This window comes from Phyllopteryx taeniolatus, chromosome 1 (genome assembly GCF_024500385.1).
Source record: "Phyllopteryx taeniolatus isolate TA_2022b chromosome 1, UOR_Ptae_1.2, whole genome shotgun sequence".
Classification (NCBI taxonomy): Eukaryota; Metazoa; Chordata; class Actinopteri; order Syngnathiformes; family Syngnathidae; genus Phyllopteryx; species Phyllopteryx taeniolatus.
In genome coordinates, this window is record NC_084502.1 from 40,924,026 (window position 1) to 40,951,731 (window position 27,706).

Sequence of the window (27,706 nt, forward strand, 5' to 3'; positions counted from 1 at the left end):
CGCATACCTGCCACCATTTCAAGTGCCACTAATTAACTCCAAATAAAGTTCAGATGTTCTAGTAGGCTTTTCCTGATATGTTTTTTTTCTTCTTTTTTGCAGAAATCCAAATGTTTTGTATGTGTTTTGTGTGGGACCGTCCCGGGGCTGCTCTCGGTCCCTGGGTGCCAGGGAGGTGCCCACTAGCCCCACTCTGGAGGCCTCGTCCTGGTCTCTGGGTGGGGGGCCGGGGGCCGTGCTGCTGCAACCCGGGCCTGTGTCCTCCTCTTCACTCTCCTCGCGGCGCTCCGCCGTGGTCGTCACCCCTCTCTCGCTCGGGATGTGTGGGGTCCCCGGCTGACCTCAGGCCCTATGGTAGGTTGTCTGCCCCCTTGCGGGTGGAAGGGGCAGGGCCCACCCCCACCCTTCCTCGATGTGCCGGCTCAGCAACTCTGTATACCAGTTGACTAACGTGCATGTGATAATGTGTTCATTCACTAATAAGTTCCATAGACGCGCTATAGGTTTTACTTGTTTGTGCTGGGACCACTAATAATATAACACAGGTTGTAATAAGATATCAAGTGATAGGTTCTTACAGGTGTTTAGACACTATAAAAGCATCCCACTACACCACTCATCAATAGCACTGCCTTGCTCATTTCTCACCTCCTGTCCTGCCCTTCCCTTTTCTGTCTTCTCTCATCTTGTCCTATTAGTTGTTTGTTAGTCTTGCATGTCCCCCCGCCATCCACAAACATGAACATGATTTGGCTTTTGTAACGTTACTTGTGGTCAAACATGTAGACTGTCTAACTATTGTTTTTGTTATTCCCTCTGTTTGTCCCTTAAACCATTTTCTGGCCAGCTGCATTTTCAATAAACATCAGAATAATAAAACAATTTAAAAATAAGTATATATATTTCAAACTCCCTTGTTGAAGAGCAAAACTGTTCCAGCACAAAAGGCATACAAAGCCACCATTCTGCAGATAATATTTTTTGAATTCAATTGAGTCTCATAGGTAATAGCGTATATTCATATTGGAAAATTTTTAGAAATAATATATATTGGTATCATTTTTTTGTATATATCACAAAAACCTGGCATCTGAACTGGGGTGCGTAGACTTTTTATATCCGCTGTGTGGCAGAACAAGTTTTGTAAGCACAAATGCAACAACAACCCTGTGGTCCATCACTGCTCTTTTGTTTGTGAAAAAGAACAATGCACATGCACATCCTCTGTCATTCACAAGTTGCACAAAAATGTTGAAACTCTCATTAAAAAAATTACATATATACATATATATATTTATCGGGTATTTATCATGTTTGCATTTTCAGTCTCTAAAATGACCAAAACGACACAGAGAAAATTTCAGTGAAGAACTGCGTTGTGCCAATCCCTGGGCCATCACCTTATCGTGGTGGAGGGGTTTTTGTGCCTCAATGATCCTAGGAGCTAATTTGTCTGGGGCTTTATGCCCCTGGCAGGGTCACCCATGGCAAACAGGTCCTGGGTGAGGGGCCAGACAAAGCACTGTTCAAAAGTCCCCTATGATGTATACAAATATTGTAATACGTTTTCCCTTGCCCGGACGTGGGTCACCAGGGCCCCACTCTGGACCCAGGCCTGGAGGTGGGACTCGAAGGCAAGCGCCTGGTGGCTGGGCCTGCACCTATGGGGCCTGGAGGGGCACACCCCGAAAGGGTAATATGGGTCCCCCTTCCCATAGGCTGACTATAGGGGTCAGGTGCAGTGTGAGCTGGGCGGTGATCGAAGGCAGTGACTGTGGCGATCCGACCCACAGGTGGCGATCCGACCCACAGGTGGAACGTCACCGGTCTGGCAAAGAACGAGCCCGAGCTGGTGTGTGTAGGTCGAGAAGTTCAAACTAGATATAGTCGGGCTCGCCTCCACACACAGCTGGGGCTCTGGTACCAGTGCTCTCGAGACGGGTTGGACTCGCTTCCACTCTGGAGTTGCCCACGGTGAGAGGCGCCAAGCAGGTGTGGGTATACTTATTGCCCCTTAGGTCGGCGCCTGTGCATTGGGGTTCACCCGGTGGAAAAGAGGGTAGCCTCCCTCCGCCTTTGATTGGGGCGACGGGTCCTGACTTGAGTTGTGCAGCAGTTCAGAGTACCCACCCTTTTTGGAGTCCTTGGATGGGTACTGAAGAGCACTCCCACCGGGGACTCCATTATTCTGTTGGTGGAATTCAAATGCTCACGTGGGCAATGATAGTGAGACCTGGAAGGGCGTGATTTGGAGGAACGGCACCCCGATCAGAACCCGAGCGACTTCCGGACGGCTTTGAGGAAATTCTAGTCCACCATTCGGCGTCTCAGGAGGGGGAAGCAGTGCACCATCAACACTGTGTATACCGGGGATGGGGCACTGCTGACCTCGACTCGGGACGTTGTAAGTTGGTGGGAAAAATACATTGAAGACCTCCTCAATTCCACAGACATGCCTTCCATTGAGGAAGCGGAGTCTGGGATCTCAGAGGCGGAGGCTGCTATCTCTGGGTTCGCAGCAGAGTGTGAAGCAGTTGGGATGAAAATCAGCACCTCCAAATCAGAGCCTATGGTCCTCAGTCGGAAAAGGGTGGAGTGCCCTGTTCAGGTCGGGGATGAGACTCCTCCAATTGGGGGAGGATCTCTTCAAGTATCTTGGGATCTTGTTCACAAGTGAGGGAAAAATGGAACGGAGATCGACAGGCGGATCGGTGCAGCATCCGCAGTGATGCAGACTTCGTATCGGTCCGTTGTGGTGAAGAAGGAGCTAAGCCGAAACGTAAAGCCACGAGCTGTGGGTCGTGACCGAAAGACGATCCCGCATACAAGCGGCCGAAATTAGTTTCCTCCACAGGCTGTCCGGGCTCTCCCTTATCGCTAAGGGAGAGAACCTCGGTCATCCGGGAGGGGCTCAGAGTAGAGCCGCTAGCCAGATGAAGTGATTACGAGGAGACCCCAGGGATGACCCAGCACATGCTGGAAAGACTATGTTTCCCGACTGGCCTGGCTGCGGAGAGGGAAATCTGGGCTTCCCTGCTAAAGCTACTGCCCCCGCGACCCAACCTTTGATAAGCGGAAGAACATGGATAGATGGAACTGTGTTGTGAAACTAGCCCCTCAAGGTCATTAGGTTGTTGCAGTTCTGATTGTATAATAGTGTTATTGCTATGTGGGAGTCTGAGTTTCCTCCTATAAGCTACTAGCTACGGAGGTGAGTTCTTGTCAAAGTTGCTTTTCCTCCCTGATTTACGAAAAGGCCTGGGATAAGCAGCACATTTAGCAAGGTTGACTAGGAGTGCAGTTTGCGGGGGAATTGTAGGGCAGTCGGTGTGTAGTTCAAACACATGGTTTACTTTGAATGCTGAGACCATTGCTGCTTGCTTTGACCCAAACGTGCCTACATCCAATAGACAACCTACCAGCAGCCCTCCCTCCCATAGGCATCACCTTTCCTTCAGATGCAAAAATATACTTAGAGCAGCTGGGACACCCTTGGGTGTAGCTTTACTCATGAAATCAGGACCAGCTGCACACAGACAGATTTGGTGCAGTATTTTGGACACGAGTGTTCATTTCCATGAGCTTCTTGGAGCAGGGGACTAAGGGGGTTCAGTTCAACTCCAAACAAGGTTTTTCTCAGCTTTGCCTTGCTGCACATAATTACTCAGGAACGAGAATTGTAGTTATCCATCCCAGTACCACACTTACACAATGCTTAGGGTTGTGGTTGGACAGGATGACTGAATTCAAGATAATTACTTCAGGATCATGGAAAAAGACAATTGCTGTATTGCCTTTACAACCTTTGATATATTTAGAACTATGCCAAATCGTTTGTATGCATTTCACAAACACAACATGGAAAGAGCTGATGAAAAAAAAAATCGGAAAGCGATTGGATGAATGTTTCTGTCACAATGTTCAGATAAATAAGTAGAAAGTCAACTAAAAAGTTATATCTTAACAAGCAGCCCATTTCTCTTGCTGAAATCAGTCATGGGGAAGAGTGAAAACCTTCACATCAAGAAAATTATGTAGTGGTGTTCTTTGAATTTCTATAAAATTAAGAAATGTTCTCCAGTTCTGATTAAACTGCTGCTATCACAATATGACTACAATATCTCTTTAAGAGCTGCAATGGTAACTCAGGTTGTTCCTCAATTACAGCACATAGAAAAGAAAACATTGCTAGCTGCCATCTATATGTCTTTAAAGAGTAGAATACAGACAGGTCCGACCCATCCACTATCAACTCAGCCTAAAGCTTACCTTAAGGGACTGATATATCTGTATTATTGCAATTTGCGTTAAAAGAAAGGGGGCAATTTCTGATGCTCTCTTATGACAACCTACAACGAAACCAAAACGTAATGCCAAAGAATGATTACAATGATTGATTTTGCTGACAACAAGCAATATTCCGATACATGTTATCACAGTGCCACACCCGCACGGCCCATCAGGGTCACGAGGAAGTTGGGTACTTATGCAAGCTGACTTAGGGTGAGAAGTGGGGCACAGCCTGGACTGTTCATCTGTCAATCACAGAACTGGCACAGAGACACACATTCGTACTTATGGATAATCTTGAGTGTCCGGGGTGAAACGGCCAAAGCACAGAGGCAACATGCAAACTCCACACAGAAAGGTCTAACCCCAAACATTTTCTGTGAGGCATAATTGCTAATCACTTATCAACAGTGTTGCTAGCCACCTACACGACAAGGGACATTAGATGCACAAGAAGCAGACACAAAGTAAGGAAGAGGACATGAACTATGCATGGCTGTGTTTCTTATAAATGTGGTAGATTTTAAAGTTGTGAAGGCAAACGGAGACACTGACCGTGCCCACAAATGGTTTGATTAAATGCAGACGTCAACACAGACACAAAATTTAGCATCTTGCCCCACCTCTCTCTAGTCTCGATTCCCTTGAGCTAATGAAGGGCCGCACTGTTGGCTGTCCAGTCAGCCTTGTGAATAAAAATATCAACTGCTTCCATTCTGGATATTTACACTCATCCTTCACCCACTCTAAATGTTTAGGAATCACGACCACTGACTGATCCTTTGCGTTCAAGAAAACTGTGGTCATAGCTTCAAACACGTCAGCCCTCCCTGCTTATGTCCACCAACCAAGAAGAGAAAATAAAGAAGAACATGCCAGTTCAATTTAAGAGTTGAGTATGTTAATCTGCCCCAAAACATTACTTGTCGTCTAAACTGTGCTTTTACCTGGTTTACAGCCAATGGATGAGGCTAATAAAGAAACAGAAGACACAATTTCATCCCGCAAAAGAGGCATTAATATTCATTTAAGTTGGACTAAAGCAAAATGTGTGAAACAGAACTACAATCATCCATCTTCTTGACTTGAAATACAATCATCATCACTAAAATCAAAAGGAAGTGTATTTCAACTCAACTTAACTACCCATACATCATTGATATCACACAATATTTTCAACGTGTACAACTAATGGCCAATTTGTTAAGGGCTTTGCATAGGTTGGTTCATAGTTCAACTTTCATCCTCTGCTCTGGCACCTTTACCAACCAGTTATTTGGTCCCTTTCATTGGCAGTGTTAATGCCAGGTCAGCATGTTTAGCTGTCCCATGACCAGGGTAGTGATATCAAGCCAGAACAGAAGCCATTCACCACTTTCAGAAACAGTGGCGTTTGGACGTGTGGATGGCGTTTCCGAGAGATTTACTTCAAGGGAGAGAAAAAAAAAAAGAAAAAAAGGACAACCCGCAGTGTGGCGCCTGTGGTAATTTCCTGCAGGTCAGTTTGCAACCAAACACTGAAGGCAGCATGGTGTCACTCTGTAAGACTGTACACTGTTTGATGTTTTCTCACCTCCTGCTGGTGCAGGTCCAGATACAGCTGCTGCCAATGGCTCAAGACTCACCTTTGATTCAATAAAGTTCCAGGACGACAATTTGGGTCTGCTCTACAATTCATCCAAAGGTTTAGAAGTACAACTCACTAAAAACTTGAATACAATAAAAAATAGCGACATACTAACAAAGACATGTTTGAAAGTTGCAGTTGTCGTCAAGACAATAAATGTACTTGCCTGTTTTGTAACATCATGTCTTGTAACTCTCAACAGTGACATTAGCAGCGATACAAGCACTTAGTGTTGTGGCTGGTCCACCAATCTTACAGACAACTACAATAGGTTTCCTCTGGTTGCCATGGCAATTTCAACCATTCTCCTTACCTACTTAAAAAAATACTGATAAAGCTCTTATTTGCTGATATAAGAGTGAGTGATGTGGAAAAAATAAAGATTTTTAAAAATCAAAAACAAATGGTGGTTGTTCAATTTACTGTAGTCTCTTAAATTTCATTTTCATTATTTTTTGGAAGGTGACTTAAAGGTTCCCTTCTATCAAAATCCAGTTTAACATAGGTTAAAATGAGTCTTTGACCTGGTTTAAGTTAAACATCTATGCAGTTTGTCAATTGAGTGCAATAACCTTTGAACACGCTTGCAAAACGGATGGATTTGAATTTGCCTACGTTGTGACGTAGTTTTGCCAATTAATAGTCAAGTAACTGCCCTCTTCGTGGTTGGTACACACCCACTCATCTCAGGAAAAATGGTAACGACTCGGCTTCACACAATCAGGATTTTTGGGGCCGATCACTGAGTTTAATAAACCGATAACCAATCACAAGATGGAGCAATGTGTCTATTTAAATGACCTGTTCATTTACTGTATATACTTGTGTACTTAATTGCTCCAAAAATTATATTTACAATAAATAATGTATTTGTTCATGTATTTATGCCAGTGAGGTATAGTGACAGACATAACAAAATGAATGGTCTTCGATTAGATGGCAGGAAGTACATACAGTAATTAATGTATCCACCTTTTGTGACATTTTTGTTTGTTGGTGTGCTGTGAGATTTTTCAATTGTAAAATATGTTCCTTGGCTCCATAAAGGTTGGAAATCACTGCTCTAGTCAGGTCATGTATTCTAATCAGTCAGGTCAAACCAACATTACAACATGACAGAAATAATGTGTGCTAACTTACTGTAATTAAATTACTTTATTGAAATTAAATTACTTCACCCACACCGAAACCTGAGAGCATGATTCGACAGAACGGCGGCATGTTTACGTACAACTGTTAGTGCTAGCACTATCTTGCTAGGCTACATAACGTTTTTGTTGCCTGCTTGCGAGCCGTATTGTATTAAAAGTATGTGAATATACCTCAAGCAAGCCTTAAACCAACGTCCTCTCCTGTCCTGAGCACCGGTGACCACCAACACCCCATTTTGTCCTTATAATACAGTCGCTGCGATCCACTCTTATTGTCATCGCCACGGTAACGAGTGTATCCGGTCGCATTTGAGTTGACAAGATAAAGCCCAATGACCGTAAAAAAGGGGATGCGGTGGTATTGGAATACACGATTTTATTGCAGTAGTCTGACATAGTGCAATCGTGAAAGAGCAAATTTGTCTTGGAGTCTGATCCGGGCATTACTTGTTGCCTGTCTCAGACGTGTTGTCTGTCCCACAAAACCAACGTTTCTTTTTTTTTTTTTAATAACTTGGCCGTCAGATATTTACAGTACGACGTCAAAACACACGCAATAAGGCTAAAAATAAACTAGCTTTTGGATTCAAATATACTGTGCACGATGGCGAAGCGGAGTCAATGTCTTTTGCCGCGCCGATCAATGACGTCATTGATCGGATCGGCGAATTATGACATTAAAGCCAATCAGCATAAAATGCTAATTAACGGCCGATACCGATCAGGCCGATAAAATCGGTGTAAAGTCTAGTAACGACACGCTGCGTCTTGTAAAAAGCTTAAACTTTGCATTACTTGCCAAACTCAGCTGAGTTGAGTAATAAATGAATTCAATTTGTTTTGGGAGAAATTCCTATCCATTTCGTAACCCGAATTTTGCTGTGTTTGGCACATTTCGTGGAGGATAACTTCAGAAACAAGAGCTTTCACACACACAAAAAAAAATCCAGAATCATAACTTTCGCATTCGAATAAAAACAAATCAAAGTACGTATTCTATTTTGACAAGAGCTGCAATGCTACAAAGCCGCATAACTTCCTTTGTTTACTTCGCTGTCATTTTGACTTACTGTGCATGTGTAGATGTACAGTAGCCACTAGCTGATCTATGGATCCTGGAGCCCCTGAGAGGATAATCTTCACGGAATGTGAGGAGCTGCATGGATGTTCATGGCAGACTGCGACCGCAGCAGATGAATTCGATAAAATTATGCAAGATTCATTCAACACATTGTGGCAGATAATTGACGAGAGCTACCGCTAACTATCAGCTAAGCTAACTGGCTGGCTTAGTAGAAGGAGATTATGCCAGCCAGCGTGGATGTTATGCATTTTACGGCACAGAGACCGACTTAAAACAAACCACGGCCACAATGCGGCGAGGGCTCCTGCTTCAAACAGGGCAAAAGTAGTTGCTAAAATGCACCAGCCAAAATGCGTCAGCCTATTGTTTTTTTCTGATGTTGTGACAAAATCTGCGACCCCAAAAAAACTTCGACCAAGACTTACTGTAACCAGGGGGCTAGAAATAGTTTTCAAATAATCAAATTTGATTTTTCCTTTGTTGGACAATGACATATGTTTATTCCGGACTAGTACAAGGAGTAACGATTCAATTGTGATTCACTATTCATTCGTTACAGAATACTGTGCTTATGCGTGAACGCATGTTTGGACGGCCAGCAGTCAGGTCATCAATAAGAAAGCGAGTGAGCCAGCTGTTGATCAGCATTGCCCAGCAACCATACTAGCACCACACACAAGGGCGAGCAACCGATTTCACGACCGACGATGACATACATAAAATAAAAACAAAAGTATTCAAAATCGAACACACCATCGCAGCACTAAGATGACTGCAGTTGTTGTGAGTGGCGCTTTCAAACAAACGTCAAGCTGCCATGCAGCATGTTTGAACCAAAAATCGGCTGTCGATCGGCTTAATGTTGGTAGAGACACATTATGGCCGTTGGGCAGTCAGTGAGCGTATATGGGCCAGGTGTCTCTTACACCGTCAGCACAAGTCAGCCACCGGGCCGCCATCAGCCATCGGACGCTCGGAGCACGGGAGCGGATGAAAACATGCAAAATGATATTTGACCTTCCCGGGGCTACACTTACTACAGCCTCTGGAGTGCGGCTGAGGAAACGCGTTTAAGTCTTTGGCAGAATGCACGCTGGACCAGCTATGAGCGGGAACACCCACACTTCAGGGTTGCTCCACCCAGAGTGCGTAAATGGCCAGAAGGTGCGCAAACGACAGAATTAAGTGGACGGCAGAATGATCTGGAGTGGCAAGAGAGGAAATGTCATCCTCCCTAGCACATGTCCTCATGAACAATTCCTTGGCCCGTGAAGTTTATTTTATATGGCTAGAGGGTGGCAGCTAGTCCTTATATTTACACAACAGGAGTTAACGGACATGAGCCTCTACCCTGTGCACACAGCAATTACATTCAGTGGCGGTCACTTTAGCCAGCTACGGTGCCAACTATAACGATGGCAACATAGCAATTACAGCAAAAGTGTGATATTTTTAGTTGTTTCCTGTCAAGGTCAGTTACAAAGTGAATGCTTCTCTGTGTGACTTGTGAAGCGGACTTTTGAAATGAAAGGTTCGACGGCCTGGAAGTGACTGAAGAGGCAGCTCTTTTAAAACCTGCGAGACAAAACAATTAACAAACATCAGTTGACAGGGAGGTATCGTTTAATGGTGCTTCTCCGCAGTCACTTTCTTCATTCAAAAACAGGAGAAATGTTGCATTGAAGACTCAACTGTTATGGTTTCCTACAAATGGTCAAATTTGTAGGAAAATGTATTTATAAGAAAGTCAAGTGTCAGACTACCCTGCGATTGGCTGGCAACCAGTTCAGGGTGTACCCCGCCTCCTGCCCGATGACAGCTGGGATAGGCTCCAGCACGCCCGCGACCCTAGTGAGGAGAAGCGGCTCAGAAAATGGATGGATGGATGGAAGTGTCAGACTATTTTCAGCTTAACTGTTGGAATTTTACTTCTTAACGCAGAGTTGCAATTTAGATCAGAAAACTGTTATTAATATATGTAACATAATATGTGAAAACTCAATTTTTGATATTTTTGCTTATAAGTGATTTTGTCTTTATAATTATCGATTATCTATATTATTTACGTATATGTTAATATTCATTTAAGAACTAAGTGATTAATCATTTCAGTGCTATGTTGTATTACACTTTATGAACTGAATCATTCATTACTAATGAAAGTTCAAATAAAATGATGCCATTCACAGTGAACATTAGAATAATACATGAAAAAGGTGTCAGTCATCTTTCATTTGCTGCCTCACCTCTTCTCCCGAGCCTAGGTGTACATCATTAACCTTGTACAATAGGTTAATGAGAATACAGGTGTGTAATCTCCCAGGTATATCTTGTCATAATTGTGGACAGGAAAAAAAGAAATGGGCAGCCCAATCAGCCTCCATTGAGTAGACAGAGGTGTTATCTATGGGTGTGCTTTGCATGTGCTTTAAGTGAGGAGCGTCTACTGACACTGGAGTGATTAGAGGTTTTATGAGAAATTGATAAATATTTATTTCACAAAAAAGTCATCTATGTATAAGGAAAAAAAAACTTGTTCTAGTTGCCTATCTTGCCTTTAATTCCTCCTGCTCCATCACTGCATGCTATTCCAAGATGTACAAAACGGCCCCAATATACAGAACAGTGGCGTAGAGTCAGGGCCTTTGAACCCATCTCTGCTGGCCTAACGACTATCAGAAGCACTGACCTACGGTTACCACTTACATGAAATTGTATTAATTTATTTCCAACAATCTATTATCTTCATTCCATAGCGTGTGTCTTGGCTGCCCAGCTTCCAGTCCTGTGTACCTGTCCAACCAGATTGCAGCTTCTACAGGTATGTGTTGCTGTGTCAAAATGTAATCTGCTAAGGGTCTTCAGAATCGTAAAAGTCATGGCTGTGTTTTTTCAACCAGTCAGATTTCAGATTCACCACCGCCGACATTACTCGCTGTCTTTGCTACGGTGTATAGTGTCGTTGGCATTTTTTCGAGTGGTTGATCAAACCTATTGGGACGACTGTCAGACGTGATTAAAAAGTCATTTTCAAGGCATACTTTTCAGGAAAAAGTGAATGTTGTGAGGATAGGTCGTCTGACACAGTTGCTGGTTGGCTTTTGCATTAACGCTACGACTAGTTTACAGGCAGGAGCAATTAAAAGGAGGTGGATTTTATCTATAAATAATAAGCCTATCTGGTAAGTATGTAATGTATTTTACACAGTGTGCAGAATTATTAGGAAAGTCTCATTTTTAAGGATTAGTTTTATTAATCACCAGCCACAGTGCTTTATCCATCCATCAATTTTCCTCCGCTTATTCGAGGTCAAGTCGCGGGGCAGCATCTTAAGCAGCCCAGACTTCCTTCTCCCTCTCCCCCATATAAAATCTCGCCTAGGGCGCCACATTGGCTAGGGCCAGCCCTGTGTATAGGGCACCACCCACCGACAGTGGGTCACCGTTATTTATGTTTAGCCTTGATTTGATGTAGAGAGCTTTCCAATTCCTTCTTTTAAACTTTTAAATAGAAGTAAAGTTAAATATTCCAGCCAAGAAACTATAATAGTGGCAAGTTTTAAAATGATAATTAAAATTTAGTTAGAGGTATTAGATGAGACCAGAGAGGGATGATTTGTGAAACGATAATTTTAATAATACTCTACTGTCAGGTCTTAGAGACAGTTTGAACATATATGACAAAAAGTGTTGATGTTTTTTGGGGGGGAAACTGCAAACTCTAAGTCCCCACTGAACGCCCATGTCCGAAATGCACCGCCTGCTACTGATACAGAGTATAGATATAACCTGGGTGGGTCGGCTTCTTTCCCATGCCTCTGTCCATTGAGGACCTCAAAGTAATTTCCAATGACCCCCCGCCCCAGTGCCTCAAATGCACTGATAAGAACCCACCGAATAAATAACTGTTTTTGGTTTTTTTCATGTGGACTACTTGATATATTGGCTTGGATTTTCCATTACTCAGCAAAATAAAAGCGTTTCATTGCACTTCCAACAGTAAAATTGGCGCTCGCCGTCAGGAATGTAAACACGCACAGTAAACAAGGCTCTCTGTGACCCCAACCCCCTCAAACATCACTGACCACTACAGACTCGCCTAATGACGTCCCTCACTGACTCCCTAGCCACCCCCCACTCAACGCTCAAAGAGCGACGTGGCTCCATTATTCAGCCCAATAGGTCACAGGAGAAAGAAGATGAAGAGGACCTACAAAGATGACAGCCCCACTCATATTTCTTAGAGCTCCTCAACATGTCCTATCAGTGAGTAACAGAAAAAACAAATGCGGGCTCTGCGGTGGAGGGAGGCGGGAGGAGGGGGCTTTTAGAGGATTAATGATCTGCTACAGCTGGCTGAGGAGCAGCACACTGATTCTTCAGTAAGCGCTCATGGGTTTGGAGGGGAGGGGGTGTTTTGGAGGTGAGTTTCAGACTGGAGGGGACAGAGAGCCGTCAACACCACCTCCATCCTCCCCCGACACCAACGGGGATGCTGTCAGCACACCACCGCATCTGCACGCAGCACAAAGGCCACTGACAGGGCGAGAAGAAGACGATGGAAGCAGGGGAGTGACTTTTGTCATTCCAACCACAATGCCACAGTGCAGAGATGCAGCCCAGGCCTCATTTGGAACATCTTGTTCAGATTAAAGCTCAACAAACAAACAAGCTAGTATGACTAGTTTCTGGACTCGCTCCTTCTCTCACTGACGCCAGTCCCTGTCGTCCTTGCACTGGCTCCCTGTTCATTTGAGGATGCAGTACAAAACTTTAATAGTCACTCACAGAGCCCTCAATAGTCAGGCTCCTCCATACTTTGTGGATTTAACGTCCTTTTATCGTCCTGTTAGGTCACTTGCAGTCTGCTGTCTTTTACTTAATTAGTGTCCCTCACACACATTTAAAAACTAAAGGTGATAAGAGTCTTGCAGTCAATTACCCCCAAATTGTGGAATATACTTTCTTTTGCAATAAGAGCTAAAAAAAAAAAAACAACAACATTTAGGCAGGCATTCAAGGAGACTAGAATGTTTTGATTTGCTTTTATTTGTTATTTTTATTTGACTTTTATGATTCGTGTTTTTTTTGTATAAATTGTTACTCTAGTTTATATAAACTGTACACAACCATTAAAGCAATTCTTGTATGCTTTTTGTGAAATGTGCAATATAAAATGTGCTCACTCACTCACTCGGGATTTACATATACCGGTATTGGTGCAAATACTGGACTCGTACTTGGGGGAGAAATTTTAAAAAAAAAAATAATAATAATAATTAAAATGCTGCCATACTTTGTTATCGATACCACTTTACTTGCCTGACATGTACCTTCTGGCCAGGTGGAATAGGGTCCATGTCAGCATGTGGAGATAATTTAGGGTAAACATACTGTAGATGGCAACACTTTGTTAGCTGACTGCAAATTATACTCTGCAAAAAGGATGATGTGAGAACGAGGCAAGTTGCGGAGGCAAGCTGATGGGCAAGCACTGAATTTCTCAAACAGTGTCGCCCACTCCAGGGTAGCGCGTCAAATGAAGAAAGGTAAGCGATGGTGTGATAAAGAATCAATTCAGTTGACCTGTAAGTTTTGTGTTATAAGTTGTTGTATTCTTAAGAAGCAGTCAAGCAGTCTTGTATTTCTTTATGTTCACTTTATTTTGTGAACATGCAGAGGTAACATGGCATCCTATTTGTACTCAGATAGAAATGACACATCATAGAAATTCCTTGTGTTACAGGCTATATTTAAGTTACATGTGTGGCAAGACTGTTCAAAAACATGCAGTTGGATGTTAAAATGTCAACAATAACAGGTCGGTGTTATATTTAAGTGAAACTCATGCCTTGCTCCAGAAAAGCGTGTGTTTTGTGTTTCTGAACAATATTTGGTTAAAATAAAACATTTTCATCCCAATTACAAGACATAATGGCATTATCAAGTATCTGGACTTCGTATGAGGAAATACACATATCTAAGTACTTGATCTGAAATAAAGTGGTATCGATGCCCTAATACTGACTGACTGAGGCGACACACACCAGCTACTGGTTGTGCTTGTAGGAGACAAGCACCTCTGCAAGAATTCTGATACAGTAACAAATACAGGTAGTGGTCAAAAGGGTTTTGCATGCTGCTAATAAAGTGATTTTCTATGCTGGCAAGGTAAGGACAGACACAGTGACAAAAGGAGCTCAGGAGATGACAGCTTCCCCTGGGGAGCAACAGAAAATCTGCAGTGTCCATAGGTTTACGCTTTGACACTTATAGCGGCGCATCACTGTGCGCTTGATTTATATTGAAATATCCAGCTGATAAATGTGACTCTCCAGAATGACTACATTGAGAAATGGCATGCAATGTAGGGAGGAATGCCGTTCATGAGATGAATTGTATAAAGTGCAGAAACCTCTGGAGGTAAAGAGATGACATAAATGAACAGTGACCGGACAACATGCACCGTCATCTTAAATAATAGATTTTGCTGAATATGAATGAATGTGCAGAGATTTCATATATATCATATGGTATATCATCCTAAAGTACCACTCAGTAATAATGTTATTTAAAATAGTTTTGTTTGTTTTTTTTTGCTTCCAGGCTCCCTATTTAGCTGTGAATACATTAGTTTAACCCATGTGGTAATGCACAATAAATTTATACGTGCATTTGTTGACAAAATAGCTGAGGTTTTAGACAGAAATTGGCATCTAAAAAGCTCAAGAACAGAAAGCATTTTCCTCTATTAGTTTGAATTACTTCAATTATCCTATGGCATGTGTAAACGCTCCTCGGCAAGTCTTTATAGTTTATGTCATTGTTCAGTTCATTTACATTGGTGTTGTTCGTTGAACTTTCAATATCGAACCAAGTTCAAGCTGAAAGAATTGGGGTCGAGCCAATGAATGCATGGGCTCCACACCAACAGAACTATGTTATGATGTCATGTCTGGCAATAATCAATGTCTAGTCATTTTATTGAGCAGCAAAGTTTTTACTAAACCTTGAAGAGTAACCTGATGCAGTGACTCAGTTGCTGACGCATCATGAGGTCTCCTTTCTGGTCCTTCAACATTCTACACCAACAAAGTAGATGATCTGAGTTCACCATGGAAATGATAGATGCACCATTTGACCTATTACAAGCCAGTGTACCATCAACATGATGTGGAAACTGTTATTCTAAGGTGAAATTAATACACAGCAAATTTGTAAAACAAATTTTACACTCTCAGAGTTAAAATCAACGCTTGCCCGGAGTTTAGATGACAACCACTGGTTCAGAGTTAAATCAACAATTTTAAAAGCGTCAACATTATCAACACTGTGACAGAGTTACTAAACAACTCCCATAGTATAAAATATTGTCACCATTTTCGATGATAACATTATCAACACTGTGACGGCGTTACTAAACGACTGCTACCGTAAGATAGTCACCATTTTCGATGAATTAACATTATTAACACTATAAGAGTGTTATTTAACAACTCTGATTGTGTAAAATATTGACACCATAAGGGCAGAGTTAACATTATTAACACTATGAAACTGTTACTTAACAACATTGTTAGTTAGGGTTGGGCATCGAGAATTGAGAACCGATTGGAACCAGGAGTAACCTTCCGGTTCTCCCGGAATCGTTCAAATTGAAACATTTCCGTTCCCAGTTTCGATGCCTAGTCCGCCGGCCCCGAAGAAGAAGTGGCGAAAACCAACGAAGAAGCGGTGGAAATCAACGAAGAAGAACACGCACAAAGACATGCTTGCACCCAACGGCTGCGAACAAAAGTGTGTCTTAACTTTGTTAAAATTAATGACCCATCGCCTCAGTGCAACACTTGGATTAATATTATATTGTGCAAAGGAGGCTTTCACGATGCGTAGAAGTCCGACGCGCTCCGAGCCTCAGCCTACGCCGCGCGGAGCTTCAATGAAGTCAACGCTCAGTCAATTGGGTGAGTGAAACAATGAAATACGTCCATGCCAACATTGAGACAGCTAAAAAGGTAAACGGTTGGTTGCACTTCTGCACTGATAGTGTTTAGTGTTTATTTTAGTCTTCAAACCAACGTAAGAGCCGATGACCGAAAAAAAAGCTTAACATTGAGCTAAAACTTCACCGTAGCAACTTTACATCACAATGAATTGGGATCAAATTCACATAAACGTTGTCTCGCAGTATCACAAACACTAACCTTGCCTCATTGGTGGGTAAGGAATCAACGTTTTATAGCATTTGGTTCCATCCATTAAAAATCACCGGTGCAGTGTGAAGTTACTGTTCGTGACAAAATGCTGAGTTCCAGGCCTAAATAAACCATTTGACGTGATAAAACTGTCCCAAATGCTATATTTAACTTTTAGCTAATAGTTTAATTAATAAATATTAAGTCAATTCGGTTAGTTCCACACACATTGCATTTTAGTGTGTATAAGTATATTTAGTATGTTTAATGTAATGTAGTAGGAGTAATACATTTTAGCTATTTTAAATTTTCTGGGGCCAAGAATACTTAAACAGCTTGTAAGTTGCCAGGAAACAGTGAACATGGCCAGAAGGTCATTATTTATCATACAGCACCATGACTGTCATGGTTTCACTAAAGAAAAACACCTACTCAACACATGCTTATTACAATGCTGGCACAAACAAAGCAATGAAAAAAAGCAATGTTTGGGGGTGGACTATAGTTGCAGCGAAACATTGCTTCTTTTTTCCCATTTGTATATATATTTACAAATGAGCACCGCAAAGCATGCTGGGAGTAGCAAGGCTTTCACCGTTGTTACAACATATATTCTTCTCATATTACTGCAGTTCACAGCATCAATTCCTAATTGTTTTAGTAAGTGTGACCTTAATTTACCATGTGAAAATACAGGAGTAGGAAAATGGCGCCGACTCGTCTCTCTCAAACTGAAGAAGTGCAGGTGCAAAGGTGGAGCTTAATTAAATACATCTCTGAAGAGTTAATCTAACGCCACGTGATCTACTCTGTGAAATAACCCCTATTCTGGACACCATTTAAATCTGAAAAATTGTTAAATGTTAAAATTATACTTTGGGTGTTAAAAATCACCTCCCAAAGGTGTAACCCTGAAAGTTTTGCTGTGCATATACACCGCGGACCTGCTGTCCTAGATCTTACATTTAATAGGCAGCTAATTATACAAAAAATGGTCATTACACAGAGTGATTCATGACATTAAATGTGGATTTTCCATTAAACTGTAAAAGTCAGATAGCTTCGGGAAAGCATATTTAACCCTTGTTTGCAAAGTGGAAAATGTCTTTGTTATATATTCCAAGAGTCAGGAAAAAAGTGAGCGACACAACAAAAGCCTGGTGGGTTTCACTGGGCTCAGATGTGACATGTGCTTGCAAACATGGAGCTCATTCCTCACACTACACAATTCACTGAAGCCACGGTATCAGAAAAGTGTTCTCCATAAAGGAGCCTCATTTGTGGAAGTGAAAGTGCTTGTGCCTGTGAAGTGCAATCATTTATATCCAGTCTGCAATCACTCATCGCTGCCGTAAATTCTAGCTTGCCCTCAGCACACACTCACAGATCAAAGTTTTGCTGCCAATCATACTGCAGTGTTTTCACCACTCAAGTAACGGCAAGATAATCATCTCTGTGCTCTCTCAGCCACTGTGTAACAACACTATGCTTTGCATGATCCGGATTTTTGGGGCCGATCACCGATCACCAAGTTTAAAAAAAACGATAACCGATCACCGATCCGATCACAAGATGGAGCAATGTGTCTATTTACATGACACATTGACACGTATATACTTGTGTACTGTATGACTTGTTCATTTATTGTATATACTTGTTTACTGTATACGGAGTACTGTATGACCGGAGTCAGAGTTTGGTCCGCATATCCGGCAGTAAGTCGGACTCGTTTCCGGTGAGGGTTGGACTCCACCAAGGCTGCCCTTTGTCACCGATTCTGTTCATAACTTTTATGGACAGAATTTCTAGGCGCAGCCGAGGCGTAGAGGGGGTCCGGTTTGGTGGCCTCAGTATTGCATCTCTGCTTTTTGCAGATGATGTGGTTCTGTTGGCTTCATCAAGCCGTGACCTCCAACTCTCATTGGAGCAGTTCGCAGCCGAGTGTGAAGCGGCTGGGATGAGAATCAGCACCTCCAAATATGAGACCATGGATCCTGAGTCGGAAAAGGGTGGCGTGCCCTCTCCAGGTCGGGGATGAGATCCTGCCCCAAGTGGAGGAGTTCAAGTATCTTGGGGTCTTGTTCACGAGTGAGGGAAGAATGGAACGGGAAATCGACAGGCGGATCGGTGCACCGTCTGCAGTGATGCGGACTTTGTATCGGTCCGTTGTGGTAAAGAAGGAGCTAAGCCGAAAGGCGAAGCTCTCGATTTACCGGTCGATTTACGTTACTACCCTCAGCTATGGTCACGAGCTGTGGGTCGTGACCGAAAGAACGAGATCCCGGATACAAGCGGCCAAAATGAGTTTCCTCCGCAGGGTGTCCAGGCTCTCCCTTAGTGATAGGGTGAGAAGCTCGGTCATCCGGGAGGATCTCAGAGAAGAGCCGTTGCTCCTTCACATCGAGAGGAGCCAGATGAGGTGGCTGGGGCATCTGATTCGGATGCCTCCCAGACGCCTCCCTGGTGAGGTGTTCCGGGCACGTCCCACCGGGAGGAGACCACGGGGACGACCCAGGACACGCTGGAGAGACTACATCCTTCGGATGGCGTGGGAACGGCTCGGGATCCCCCCGGAAGAGATGGATGAAGTGGCTGGGGAAAGGGAAGTCTGGGCGTCCCTGCTAAAGCTACTGCCCCCCCGACCTCGGATAAGCGGTAGAAGATGGATGGATGGATGGATGGATGGATGGATGGATACTGAGTACTGTATCTTCAAATTTATTCTCTTGCATTTTAGACAAAAGTTAAAACATCAATGACCTCTAGGGGGCATACAACGATTGGCCACTGACACGTGACAAGGCTAAAAATAAACTAGCTTTTGGAGTCATACGCGACGAAGACGCAGAGTTAAATGTCTTGTGCGGATCCGATCGATGACGTCATTGATTGGATTGGCGAATTATGACATGAAAGCAGATCAGCATAAAATGCTAATTATCGGCCGATACTGATCACACCGATCAGATCGGCGTAAAGTCTAAACAACACGTACAGTGCTATTGGCACGCCACTTGACAGGCACATGCTTGGTGAGTGTGTGTGTGCCGAGTGGGTAAATTGACGGCAAAATGATCCCGTCGGCCCATTCGTCATCGGCGAGTGACCGAGGACTGCCATGAGGTGCAGCCCGTCTCGGGCGCGGTTTGCCTGCCCTGCACACAGAGGCAGACATAGACCAAGACTGAGACGAGCGTCCTGTCACAACAGAGCACTTTGTCTGGGATGAAGTGTATGTACAGGTTACACACACATCTGGTTTAATTTGGAAGATTATAGTGTGAGTTAATAGTATGGGGAGAAATAAAGTTACCGATAAATCTTTAAAAAAAAAGAAGAAGAATCCAAATGAGGAAAACTGTCATTTTCCAGCAGCTATTTTGGCAGTAGGGCTGGGCGATGAATTGATTTCATTGTTTTCTTTGACTTTATGAGTCAGGGGGATTTTTTTTTTTATTATTATTTTACCAGAAAATTCCCTCGAGGAAGCAGACAAGAAAGGACGCTGGTGGAAGACCATCACAAAGACAATCGTACTGCATATTGCCAAAGACACAGTGCTCATTTACACAGTGGGAAAGCAGGCATTTATCCTCATATTGAAGACCCGATACTGTATGTGCTACAAGTGGCTCTTCAGTTTTCAGTGGAGAGGAGGGGATTATACCATCAAAAGGGTAGACCTTCTTATTTTCTACCTCAATAACATGTAAAATATAGCAGATACCATACATTTACGGTACATGAGTGTTATACGGGCAGGTACAATTTTAATTATTTATTTTATGTTCAGCAACAAGTTAATATTATATGGAATTAATTTTGGTTCAACAAAATAATACATTTCCAGTCATTAAGAATTCAAAGGGGACATTTATTTCCCTCGCACCGGAACAACTTTTACTTTTAATACATAGGATTGTGTTTGGTTGCAGGACACATTTAAAACAAATCCCAGAAATCAATTCAAATTAGATTTTTGTGGTGAAAGAAAAACCAAGACTTTAATTTTAAGGCCACATGTCCTTGCTCAACTTGGCAGCCAGACTTTTTGCATTGTCTTATTTTAAAAAGGTGCACGCTGCCTTTCAGGGAGAAAGTCAAACAACTCAGCCAACACCTCCACAGGAGCGTCACTGGCTGGCTACTGCTCAAAGCACAACGATGATGAGAGGAGAAGACAAGTCTTTTTCCTATCGTGCCCACTTATGCCCCGCTTTCTGTCTGTGTCTTTCTATTTTCTGTTTGACAGCCCTATGAAGTTCAAGGCCAAAGGGACAGCGTATGTAGGTGGGAGGGCGAGACTATTTATTACAAGAAGTCAAGCCTCTTTTTGTGAAAAAGTGTGCTCTTCTTGTTATAAGGGACCAATTCTCCCTTGACTAATCTGTTGACTATGCTTCTAGCTCTGCCTTTTAGGTGCCATACTCCAGTGGTTGTTAGCCCAAGAAAGGATGCCAAGATCAAAGATCACAGATCAAATTGTGCATTTTAGTACCCTTCTCAACAAACTGAACTGTCTTGCTTGTTGGAATCAGGGCTTCTGTGGTTTTCTTCATTTCCACATTTACATTTCCAAACACAAATATTTGTACTTTATCACTTAACAAAAGTGGGTTTACAGCTGTGATCATAGTGTCAAAAGGTGCTTAATCCCAACCCTTTTTAATATGCCAAACTAAAAGTGGCTTGGTTGGTGGTGGTGTGTGTGTGTGTGTGTGTGTGTGTGTGTGTGTGTGTGTGTACTGCTGGCTTTCACCAGCACCGCCACTTCATTAAATGCAAAGGAAACGGAGCGAAGACAAAGCAAACAAAGCAAGAGTTTGGTGCAAAAGGAAAGGGCTGAGTGAATGTCGGGGGTGGGTGGGGGCTCTCTCCTCTCCAGAGAGGAGGGAGGTAGGCAAGCATCTCTAGGTAAGCAGCCCCGTCACTCGGGTCTCATATTGCCAAGGCTTCCCGGTTCCCACAGTGCGACTGGACCTAGATGTGGCCTTCCTCCCCTCTCCGGCAGCCCTGTGTCTTTAGACCCCCAGGCCCTGGAGCAGAGGTTACACCAACACAGCCAAGCGCAGCAACATGTCAGGCCCGCACCAACCGTTGCCTTGGTGCCGCCGCATTAGCGAAGAGCTCTTGACTGTGTGTTGGAAGGAAAGTGATTTGCCATGACGTCTATAGCGCTCCTCTTGCCTTCACTCCTCTTTGCCGCCATGTGGCTGTTCCTCTCTCAGCCTCGGCAAACTCGCTCCGGTTTCTCCGCCATTCTCCTCCTCCTCTTTGTCATCCTCTCCATCACACCCTCAAGTCCTCCCTCCCTCATTCCACTGTGCTTCTGGGGAATAATGACTTATGTCTGAGTGCCACGATTAGTCAGACATTGATGAAAGACAAAGACACATCTGCCTCGAATAAGTGTTGAGCTGACAAATTGTGCATTTTTTTTTTAAAAGACGTTTTCTGTCTCGTCGACTCGTCCCTGGCACCGATGTCAAGCATTATGTTTCTTCCCGGTTGTGGCGCAAAGATTGTCACAATACGGTGCGGCTCTCTTCTCAGGAAGTGGCCTATTGAGCGCCTGCTCACTGGTGACCAACAAACAGGTGCACGCCATTGCACACCGACACTCGTACGTATTCCATTCTACAAGGAAGCGTGTAATTGATGATGTGGAAAATAAAGTGACAGAAAGTAGTTCTAATTGCAAAATGTAAATATTGAGTTTTCCCACAAGTGGGGGGCAGACCACCCAGGGAGCAAAATAGTCACCCACCCCCCCCCCCCCCCCCCCAACCCTTTTTTTTTTTTTTTTTTGCCTTGACAGCACGAGAGATGTCTTTTTGTGTGTGTGAAACATCACCAGCCCACAATCAGCACTCGCACACAAACCATTATGTGATGTGTCTTTCTTTGCATGCAAATACTCCTGGCAGCCCCGGCTTGGCATTTCGTATTGTGGGAACGTGAAGTGACGAGGGGGGCCATGCAGGCGGCAACGGGATCGCCGCGGAATACTGTGCCTCGCTTGTTCCCGCAAGGTGTCGGGAATCGAGGGGATTGAGGCTGGGCCGCTTGTGTGCTCTGGAGCGTTTCTCACAGGACGAGAGAGCAAGAGGGCAGGCGGCGGGGCAGCTCGGCACTGTAGCTGCAGTGTCTGACACTCACAGGCTCCCGCGTGTGTGCGTTACAGCCAGGTGTCAAATACTTGTCTGGACTGTGACGAATGCCTCCCGCTCGCCCGCCTTGCCACCAGTACCTGCAGGCTGGCCTATGAAACCTAACTGTTCAAGATCAAAGTCAAGCACTGGAAGGAAGGACAGCGAGCTTCATTCGAGTGCCCTCTGACGACTTGTCGTGAGGGCAAAATATTGGGATTCGATTGCTTTCACTCAACACTTCTCAATGAAATGCTTGTAAGTGTTTCTCAAACACAGTCCCACGACTTTGTGTACTTTTTAGTGCTCAGCAGCTCTGCGGGAGAGCAGTTCAACGCCGTCATGAAGCAATGCAACCAACGCGTTTGTTGAAAAGGACAACATTGCAGTTTGGCAACGCAAACAAAGCGGAACAAAATAGCCCACAGCGGCTGCACTTTGATAATAAGTGGAGGGTGGTGAAAACTTACCTTGGCTGCTTTTACTTCCCGAAGCGGAATGTTGGACAAAGGCGACCAGGCAGAAGCCCACAAATCCAAGGCTAGCTCGTATCAAACCGTGCACATACATGCTCACTTTGCCTGCACTTGAAGACTTTCGTCAAGATCTACGAGGTGCGTCGGAGCCTTTGCATGCGCGCCACACAATTCTCTCCTCTTGTTATTCCTCTTGGGCGCGCGCGGACCAGGATCCAGTGCGACCCCCTTTTTTATGTATATATAATTTTTTTTTTTTTTTTTTTTTTTTGGAGGGGGGGGGGGGACCTAATTACGCCTGTTTATTTTGCTTTCAAGTTGTCGGCATCGCGGATAGCCCGACAACGCGCAGCGCAGAGAGGCTTATCTGTTATCATGTTCCGAGGCAGACCAATGTCATTTTAAGAAAGAGAGAGAGGGAGGGGGGAGAGAGAGACGGAGCCTTGCGGTGGACTTGGCAAGAAAAGGGGAGGAGAGAGGCGTCCGCGATGCACCGCGGACTCTTCTTCGCTAACCCCTCGAACGCCATTAGATCTTTTGGTGCTTGTTTTTTTTTTTTTTTTCGGGAGGAGTGCTGCTTACCTGGCATTTGTCGCCTGCGCTCACCTCGACGATTGCGCGTGCGCAAAAGCTCTCATGTAGCCTCCACTTAGTTTCCGTGGATCACAATGTCAAACTCAAGGCCCGGGGGCCAGATCCGGCCCACCATATCTTTTTATGTGGCCCACTCAAGCAAATCCCGTGCGTCGATTACTGATTTTTGCTAAAGTATAAAAAAATGCTTATTGTCTTCACTTTTTAAAATTTGTCGGTATTGCAAGCATTTTTGTTACCAAGCCCCCTTTTAAGATAAATTCAATAATACGTAGATGAAAAAAATAGTTTTTACTGGCTTCTGATTTCAAATCTAGTGATCCATCAATTTGTTGTTTGAGTATATGTAATAATATTAGGCAATCGTACATTTATATGGGTTCACAGCCATAGCAGCCCTCTGAGGGAAAGGTAGGCGGGCAGATGGGCTGACAGACAGATACATAGACAGACAGACAGACAGAGACAGACAGATAGATAGACAGACAGACAGACAGACAGACAGATAGATAGATAGATAGATAGATAGATAGATAGATATTTCACAATCGTTCCAAGGACAATTGCTGCCCCTGAGCTATGTGATACTTCTGTAAGAGCCAGAACCATTCCTCCGTGAGGAACTGAAACCAACTTAACTCAAGCTGTAAATTATATAAGAAGATGCCCATGGGGGGAATTATTTAATTACCCAAAAAGTCCCGTCCTGTAATTGGTTTACTATGCTGAAATGGTTCCAGCTGTTGAAAATACAGATCAAGGTGAATTAATTCCTCAGGTGATAAGGCGCACAATCAGTAATTGTTTACAGAAACAGTGATGAAAGCTTCAGATAATCACCAAAAGCAATTATGTTCTGTGTCATCTGGTTCCAGAACCTTGACAAAAAACATTATTTGCTCCTCTGTGTGTGGTGTACTGAGGAGATGCAGCTCCGCTGTCACATTTCCCTCTTAATGCCATGCCAAAAATCAGCACAGCACATTTGGGCGGGATTGTACCTAAAAGACACGTGAAACTAGCAACATGCAACGTTGCAATTAATGAGGATTCAATATACTTTTCAATGGCAGCCTTCAGTACTTCTATCCTGCAGCTCTGTACATTCACCATCTCCCTCAACAGGATGAGGCTTGATGAGTTCCATGAATCAAAATCTCTCAATATTGCAAGCGCAACCAACAGCGTGAGTGTCCCACATTGCTGAGCCAGTGAGTGAAAAAACATTTGATTTAAAGCAGCATCCTGCAGAGCAAAAAAATAAAAAATTAAAATCCCAATACCCGCTTCCTTCTTCTACATTATTGCCAAATTTAATCAGTTGTGTTGATGCAATTATGCTTGATTTGATACAGGTAAGTCGGTAATTATCATCCCTGCTTCAGTGTACTTTCTTTCTTCATCCATTATAATAATTACCTCAAAACGAGCCTGAGTGGAGATAATTCTACCTTTGTGGCATGATGGTGAGGAAAATCAAAATCTAAAAATTGTGATTTACATTTAAAGGGAGGAGAGGTGATAATTTTTCATTATCAGCTGTCTAATCAGAGTGTTGCCTCAGGCACCATAAAACTAGAATAATGTCACACTGTGCAAGAAACATTCAAATGAGCTTGTGTGTTTTGCCACAAACCAGGGGCCTCGTTAAATGAGACATCCAGCGCAACAGAACAATCTTCGAAGAAATCCCAGTTTGCATCCACGTGAGAAAATAAACGTACATGTGCAGCACAAAGCCAAACCATTCAGTGTAATTAAAATAACTCCCATCAGGGATATGGATGCATATTAGATGTCCTTGTGTGCAGATCTCTGGATAATGGTGGGCCCTTGTCGAACCAAATGAGCTCAGAGTCACTGGGGGAGTCTGAGAAAGTCACAATATGGTTGCCACAGAGTCTGAGCAGGGAGTCCTGCAGTGGGATCTGTGCACTTTTCATAGCAACACTTCATTAAAGACAGGGGGCTGTGCACGAGCATCACGCTGTGCACCAAACCAAGCTATTTTTACGTCGACAGACGTACAAGGGAAGACCAGGCAATGTTTAATTTATGAGCCACATCATAAAATACACACACGCTATGGAGGAGTGGGACAGCAGGAAGGCGCCCAGAGACCTGCAAGTGTCTTTTATATTCGTTTTCAGTTTTGTAGGTGAGGTATTTTTTTTATTTTTATCACACTTTCCCAGTTTCTCAGTTTCCAGCTACAGCATGCTATAAGTAAAAAAAAAAAAAAAAAACCCAAAACATGTAGGTAGGATGGCAGAACTACTAACTCCAACAAGTCAGACACATGCAATAGTAATGACAGAAAAATTCTAACTGTTAGAGAACTGACTACGAATTTCTACTGGATTGACATTTGAGCCCAGTTAATTCAAGCATTGCGTGTGTTGGGAAAAGCAATAGAATTCAAACTTTACTTTACAAAAGTAAGAAGAAAGATTTAAAATTGCCATACAATTGTCCATACAGGACAAATATGTGGCAACCAGTTGTTTGAAAGACTGTTGTTACAAGCTGTGTTTTCATTTTGACTGACGTATTGCACAAAGACAATGCTCCAACAGCTGTTCCAGGAAGATAAACATAAGATGGATGCATGTTGGGAAGTGTGTGTAAGTGCCTCGCACAAGACTCCAGCACTAGACTGCCTCACAGCGAGCCTGATGTTCTCTTCCAGATGGTCATAGGCAGAGACACATATCACAGCTCCACACTTGTTTTCTTCTCACTGCCAAGGCTCAGAGCTCAGAACCTTCTCCACTTTCACCCCATTCCTCCCAGCGGGGGCCGCATACCAACACGGCCGCAGGCCCAGCAGGATCTCTTGGTACTCGCCATCCCAGCACCACAGGGGAGCAGAGTGGCTTTTGGGAGCTGGACACTTTTTTTTTTTTTAGTGTGTGCATCGCGAGTCAAGGCTGTGGGTTGCCCAAGGAATGCTTCCAGACCACAGTCTCAGTCGTTGGCACTACCATGGCCCTAAAGAGGCAGAGTGGAAGAGGTGTCGCAGACAGACAACCTGTGGAACCTAAAGACACACACACACGCCTGTCAGAATGGCATTTTGCAGAATCATTGCTCAAAAGGACTCCAGTGGCACAAGAGTCATTAAAAACAAACAAAAGCTCAATAAGGAAGTATGTTCCCCCCACTTTCTTCAACTGGGGATTCCTGCTTTCATCCTGCTCTGACCTACTTTCATTCTCAATTCTAATATCACTTCATCTGATGAATCTTCTCTCTGTTTATTGAGCTCATCGACTTGGGATATTGTTTCTTAAATAGCACACCATTGCTACTCTCCAGCACATTTGTAGGCACTTGGAGCAGTGGTTAGCCCTACTGCCTCACAGATAGAAGGTTTAGGTCGCTCTTCCTCTGTGAATTTTTAGACCTGTGTTCCCACTATGTTTGTGTCTTTTCTTTGCATTACCTGGCATCCAAAATCATGTATCTTGGCTAATTTGAACACTAAATTACAAAGGCGTGGTTTGAGTTATAGTCTGAGTTTAGCGGGGGCCTCTAAAATTTTAATGGCATAGTAACTAAATCAGAATCAGAATCATCTTTATTTGCCAAGTATATCCCAAAAACACAAGGAATTTGTCTCCGGTAATTGGAGCCGCTCTAGTACGACAGCAGACAGTCAATTGACAGAGAACACTTTTGAGACATAAAGACATTGAGAAAAACAGTCACTGAGCAGTAAAGGGTTGCTAGTCATCTGGTAATGCCGGTACATTTTTTTTTGACAATTGTACTCTAGCACTTAGAGGAGTTCAAATGACAAATATGGCAATAGTCCGGTGCAATGACCATTGTGCAAAGGGCGCCGAGTAGTACGATAGCCTGGCACAGTGTTGATTGTGCAAATGGTGCAGATACTCCTCAGTTAGTGTGCAAATGGAGCAGATGCTACTCTGGCATGAGTGGCCAGTATTGGTCAACAACAGATATGCAAATAGTGCAGCGTGGCGAGACTACTACAGTGAGTGCACGAGTAATATATAATTGGCCTGACAGAAATGTGACAACGAACTCAAGTCAAAAAATTGCCAGCATGTTGTAATGGAATTGTAGGTTAGCTGTTTAAGAAGTTGATCGCAAGAGGGAAGAAGCTGTTGGAAT

General features: G+C 43.5%; 1 protein-coding gene across 4 annotated transcripts in view; it reads right to left on the reverse strand.

The window, feature by feature from the left end:
* The window catches only part of scube3 (signal peptide, CUB domain, EGF-like 3), a 135,904-nt gene extending 112,428 nt beyond the window's left edge, over nt 1–23,476 (reverse strand). For 2 of the 4 annotated variants that reach the window (XM_061795683.1, XM_061795666.1), the window contains exon 1: nt 22,967–23,470. In XM_061795683.1, coding sequence (XP_061651667.1) covers nt 22,967–23,066 — 100 coding nt within the window. In that variant the 5' untranslated portion in view covers nt 23,067–23,470. Of the gene's footprint in view, nt 1–22,966 lie in introns of all 4 variants that reach the window. The other 2 variants (XM_061795676.1, XM_061795694.1) reach the window with 2 other exon arrangements.
* Nucleotides 23,477–27,706: the final 4,230 nt, after the last annotated feature.